The sequence below is a fragment of the Nanorana parkeri genome, unplaced genomic scaffold (assembly GCF_000935625.1).
Source record: "Nanorana parkeri isolate BGI_ZX_2015 unplaced genomic scaffold, ASM93562v1 scaffold1808, whole genome shotgun sequence".
NCBI lineage: Eukaryota > Metazoa > Chordata > Amphibia > Anura > Dicroglossidae > Nanorana > Nanorana parkeri.
In genome coordinates this window covers 115,813-121,812 of record NW_017308076.1, presented here as the reverse complement: position 1 = coordinate 121,812, position 6,000 = coordinate 115,813, and the positions used below count along the sequence as shown (strand labels likewise).

Sequence of the window (6,000 nt, the reverse complement as noted above, 5' to 3'; positions counted from 1 at the left end):
ATCACCTGTGGACCCCAAAAGAAGCTGATGAAGCAGAGATCTGCTTCATCAGCTTCTTCTCTCTGGCTATAGCAGCCAGATGACTGACAGGTGAATGCGGAAGTGATGTAATACACATCACTTCTGCATTCACAGCCCGGACGGAGATCAGCAAGGAGCTGATCTCCCGTCCTCCTCCTCCTGACGCCCTCCGAGCCAATCCCGGGCCGCAGACGGGGCAGCCGATCCCGGGATTCAAGGTGAGGGGATCCGCTGGGGACGCGAACGAGCACATATAGACGATCGGCGGGCTATGGAGCCGCTAATCGCCTATATGTGAAACACCCGTTACCGGGTGTGTGCAATGGTCGGGTCTTTTCTGCCCGTGCGTGCCCGCTAGGGGGCGCGCGCGAGCAGAAAAAAAATTGCCGTCTGGAGACTGCAACCCGCAAATGCTGCAGTGCCGTCCGTCCGTTTTTTTTACTGCGGGCGGACGGCAAGTGGTTAAAGTGTCGCCTATGGCCAATTTTGGGTACGGTAGTTTTCTGCGATTTCGCGGGTGCGCGCAATTTTAAAGCTTGACATGTTTGGTGTCTATTTACCCGACGTGACCCGATCTTTTATATTTTTACCAAAAAACTGGTTAATAATGTTTCCTAACATAATGTAAAAAAAAAACCTTTTTTTTTTTCAAAATTTTCTGTAATTTGTCCTAATTATAGTAAAAAAATAAAAACCGCAGTGGTGATTAAATAACACCAAAAGAAAGCTCTATCTGTCCCCCAAAAATGGTATAAAAATCATTTCAGTACAGCGTTGCATGACGGAATAAACGTCAGTCAAAATACTGCAGCCCTGAACACTGAAAAATGGCCTGGCCAGGAAGGGGGTCTAAACACCTGGTCTTGAAGTGGTTAAAGAGATCTCTCCACTGTGGCAGTGGATCCTTCACTAAAAGTGCATGTGGAGCAGATGGCTAGAGCTCTACGCCTCAGCTCTGATGGCCTGCTGGAAGCCTCTTAGCTTGTCTCCAGTATTTGTCTTTTGTCAATATATATGAGCAGAGCCCTCTGGTTTAAGTGTTGGTCTGCAAACCCTGCATCCTAGTAGCATCTGACTTACATGGTCTTCAAAGGACAACTTCTCTTTGGACTGACCCTTGATATTATTTTAAAGGATGTCACTGAAGGCAAGAGCACGTACCTGCCTCAGCGTAAGAAGCATGGGAAAGGGCATGGAAGGTTGGTGGACAGTCTTCCCCATCTGGTTACACCTGGACATAGGGGAGCAATCCATACACCCAAGTGTTTTTCCAAGACCGGTGTTGCAGGTGGAGGGCATTAGATGTGGATCTTTTCATATGCTGGTTCAACTGCAAGCTGAACAGGTCCTCAGACTGTAACAGTAGATGCTCTGGTGACTCTGTGAGATCTATATGCTCGGAACTAGTCATTTTCCTTTACTAACGCTTCTTTGTGTGCTTCCCAAGTGCTTTTTTGGCAATCATCCTCTTTGGATTGACCCAGACAACTGTATTTACAGGCTTGGTAAGGCTCCTTACTGCTTTGTTGACTCCAACAGATCACTGGCTTTGGAGAGTCGGGAACATCTCTAAATCCTTGGATTTTCATAATAATTGAGGATAGGAAGATTTTTCAGCAAGGTCTGTTATGGGGCTTTACCCTAGATGTGTCTCCGCTTTTTGCAAACAGGTTAGGCTAGTGCTCAGTTCTTAGTAACATCAAGTCTGGATTCTTCTTGCTATTTTCAGTTTAAAATGTTTGCCTTCCATCCCTTGCTTAAGATCTCCTCCTATAAGGGAGCCCCCATGTACCTTTTTTCCCCATTTGTCCCTTGTGATACCAAGGGATCAAATTTTGGTTCTCTGTGTATTCTGGAACCACCATAGGAAATCCTTGGAGAGAATTCTACTCTAATTCACCCTCAAGGGGTCCTTTTATGGTAGCCATTGCCTCTGCAGGGTGAGTGTCTGGCCTGATAGCCTTTCCATGTATGGAACCCCAGGGAAATTGAGTGAAAATTAAGGAATACCTTAGAACTTTGCTAAAACTGAATAATAAACAAGGACTGTCTTTTTCAATGCTCTTCTTTTGCAGCATGCTGTTTGATACTAAAGAAAAGTCTATGATCATAGATATTGATTTCTACCTGTGAATGTAGATTCATATTTCTTAATTTCTCTGTACAGGCACAGAATTTGAAGATACAGATTCGGAGTGTGAGGATAAAATTGACCCAAAGCCCTCAGCTACATTAAAATTTGCCAACTCAAGCGTAGCCAATTCTACAGTATCTGGAGCTTCATCAGAAGACAAATCTAGTCCTAACCTTTCTGAAAAAGGAAAAATGATAAACAAGGCAAGAAAATATAAAAAATTTAAATCCACAAAAGATCACAGCCAAGAACTCCGGGCTGAGGTCAGCGACGATGACCTTTGGAGCCGCCGCCGAAGTGAGCGTATATTTCTACATGGTTCTGTCAGTTGTCCCTCTATGCTTTCTGCTGTGAATTCAAGTAATAGTTCTGTGCCTAAAGCTATGCGCTATAGCAAAGTGACAAGCTCCAAAAAGGGGAAAGAACAAAAAGAAAAGGTACACATGGCAGGCCTGTTTTTAATACATCATCACGTGATACATAAGTTTTTGTTTAGTGCTAATTTTTCTTACTGCACTATAAAAGAATATATAAGTCTGAGCTTACCATGCTTTATCTTGTTAAAGATGGCAAAATCTGTTTTAACTTGTGAACTGCAATTGTAAAGCAATAAGGATGGCTCTTCATGTCCTGATGTCTGGTAGAAATACTTTCAGTTTGTTGGAAAACTCATCTTTTGAAAAAGTACTGCAGATGTGTAGCATCGTTCCAATCGGCCTGATGAGAGAAAAAAATTAGGCCGAGTCCAGTAAAGGAGAACAAGCAATGGTATTTCACCAAGAACAATGTATAGTGTGAGATCTGCCCATGTGAATACTGGTGCGTTGAACACCACTAGGAGAACTGCATGCAAATACTGGGTGTGCTCAGATATATCACTAAGAATTTAGCCTATGTATTCTCTAGAATCAAGTCTCATCAGTGTGAATGTAGAGCTTGTCCATTAACTAGAGTCACAGGTCATCAGTGTTGATGCAGCCTGTATATTAACTGGAGGCTGCCAGACTCAAAGGGCATGTAGCCTATGAATTCACTAGATGCCAGCAATTTGACATGACAGCAAATGTAGCTATTCAAGTAAAACAAGGCAAGAACTTGTTATCCACTTCTTGGAAAACCACTGTATATCCAGACCAGTCCTTCCTTCTCACTGAAAAGAGGGATAAAAGTGATGGACCAGAGTGACGTCTGTCTGTTGGAAGAATTTCCAGCTGGATAATGAAGACCCGACACCTTGTTCACATCACTTCCTACGAGCTACAGCAAACTAAACATTTAACCTGTAGAATTGTTGGTGACAGAGTAGTTGTTACCACACTTTGCTGTGCACTGCCACACAGGAGAGTTTTCTTTGTGCTTTGGGGTGTCATTGAAAATAACAGCACCACAATGCAAGGTTTGAACAAGCCCTGAGAAGTCTAGGACAGGGCTCAAAATTTCAGGTCCTGAGCTGCTAGCCCTTCATAACACAAACAAACACACACAGGGTTATTTCCACTCGCCCCCACGCAATTTTCACTCGCAATTTGCGAGGGGGCGAGTGGAAATTTTGAGCCCTGGTCTAGCATATATCTTTGTTTAATTGGTTTATCTTTGTTATGCCATGCTGATGAGATCTTTAAAAAAGTACCTTTACAGATGGTGTTATTTTAGCATCAAATGATCATCTTTTGGTCTGAATGCGCTTGGACCTGGACAAATTAGCAGACTTCAGAAATGTATGCCACTTCTAGATTAATTTCTTTTTCTTTAATTTAGATTATGAGAATAAATATGCCATGACAATGTTATGTGTCATTTGTTCAAGCATATCACCTTTAATTGTAGGCACTGTATGAACAAAATCTAATGTGTGCTTGTTCACATACAGTATGTTCAGATAGTCAGTGATTTCCATGGGATGTTCTTACTCTTTCATGTGTCTGTCAATATAGTCTATGACCATATCTTTTTTTGGGTGATTGAGAAAAGGACGGCTGTAGGTTTATTTAGCTCTAGAGCTTTGCCCTATTCTTTGCTCTTCAAGGCGTATCTGGTATCACTGCAATGTTTGTTTTTTGTCTTTTTAACAGGTCTTAGGTGTTTCCCTCAGATACCATCTTGCACTTTGTGATAAGGCATGAGCGTAAAATTAATTTTGCCTTTACTATGAAATTCTCTCTCCTATTGACTCAGCATTTTGACAAAAATTAAAGCAAAATTTGCTGAGGACACAATTAATTTAGCTGGAACTTATATTTTTTCTTCTGGGCAAAATTTCAGGGAAATGCAATGGAGCCAGTGGCAGCGTGAATTTTGGCAAACGTTTGCCAAATGCTATATCAACTTTGTGGAATTTTGATTCATGATCTATACAAAATAATCTGTTACAGTTGAACTAATCTCTGATGTGGTATTTGCCAGAATAAGGGTGGAAAAAACTTATATCCCTGAGAAGAGTGTTGCAAATATTGCAGTCCTGACCTCTAACAACCTATTTTCTGGTGAACCTAAATGTTGTGCTATATTATTGGATCTGGGATTGACCTGAAGCAGATAATGATGTTTTGCTTACAGCGTAAAGCCAAACACAAAGTTAAATACAGGATGGCTTGCAGTGTAAAGCAGTACACAGGGAAGTACAGGATGGCGTACAGTGTAAAGCAGTACAGTAAGTTATGTAAAAGACAACATACAATGCAAAGCAGTTCACAGCATGTGACATACAGAATGGGGTACAGTGTAATGCAGTACAGAGTATGTGAAGTACAGGACAGCATGTTTGTTTTGGGGTTGGGCTGGGGACAGTTGGATTACCAAACATAGAAAGTCGCTACACTCCTATAAGGATGCACAGTGTCTCAGTTCACTTGGTTTCAGACCAGAGGATTGGAGCTACCACAGCTGCCAGGAGACCAGAGGAACAGAAGAAGAGGGCACAGTGTACCTGGCCCAGCAAGCAGCTCAGTATAGAATGGGCATTGAGCTGGGCGTTTTGCAGATGGTAACCCTCAAAGCCTTCTGGGCTATTACTGTTAGCCAAATACATAGAGGTTTGGCGAACTTCAGGGTCAAAAGGACCAGATGTCAAAACATAGTGGAAATCCAAAGCAGATCAAGGAAAACACACCAGACTTGTCATATTGAAACTGTAAAAAAAAAAAAAAAAGTGTTAGTCCCACTAGGTATAAAACGCAGACATGGCTACAGAAACTGGCTGTCAAGGGGTGACTTCCTAGTATCGCCTCCCAGCTGGTTTGTTAATACACAAAGGGAAGATGTCGCATTATGTTATCTTACCTTATGTGCTAGAACCAAGCTAGCAGGGGTGCTCTGATCACCACAGGGGTCTCTTTTCACTGACATTATTTTGCAAAATGGCAGTACAGTTTAAATATATTCAAAAGGGAGAGTCAAGCTTCTCTAACACAGTGAAACTAAATCATAAAGAGACTAATTGGGGCTAATAGCAGTAATAACCAGCATCTATTAATATCTTCTCTTGGACAGAACTTTTCAAATATAGGGTATAGGTTAAAAAAAAACAAAAAAAACCACTCCAAATGTTGCACAGCAACACAAAAGGGAAATCCCGCGATTGTACAAGAATCAAGCAGTGTGAACAAAGACGTGCAACCGTTTCTACTGTACGGTCGCACGTCTTTTGTCTAAGGAGCACGCTAGAAAACCAGCCGAAAATCTTACGATTTTCGGCTGGTTTGAACGGTGCTAGGGAGACAAATGCCGAACGGGCCGGTGTGCGCACACTGTCCGTTCAGCATTGCGGTCATCGGAAGCCCGCCCCTCAGGGGGGCGGCTTTGCGATGATCGAGAGTACGATCTGCCTGTCCAAGATGGGCAGATCG

General features: G+C 42.4%; 1 protein-coding gene across 1 annotated transcript in view; it reads left to right on the top strand.

The window, feature by feature from the left end:
• TNRC18 (trinucleotide repeat containing 18) overlaps positions 1–6,000 on the top strand; it is a 114,744-nt gene that overhangs the window by 83,216 nt on the left and 25,528 nt on the right. The window contains exon 20 of the mRNA XM_018571676.1: positions 2,189–2,592. Within this exon, the coding sequence (XP_018427178.1) occupies positions 2,189–2,592 (404 nt within the window). The remainder of the gene's footprint in view (positions 1–2,188; positions 2,593–6,000) is intronic.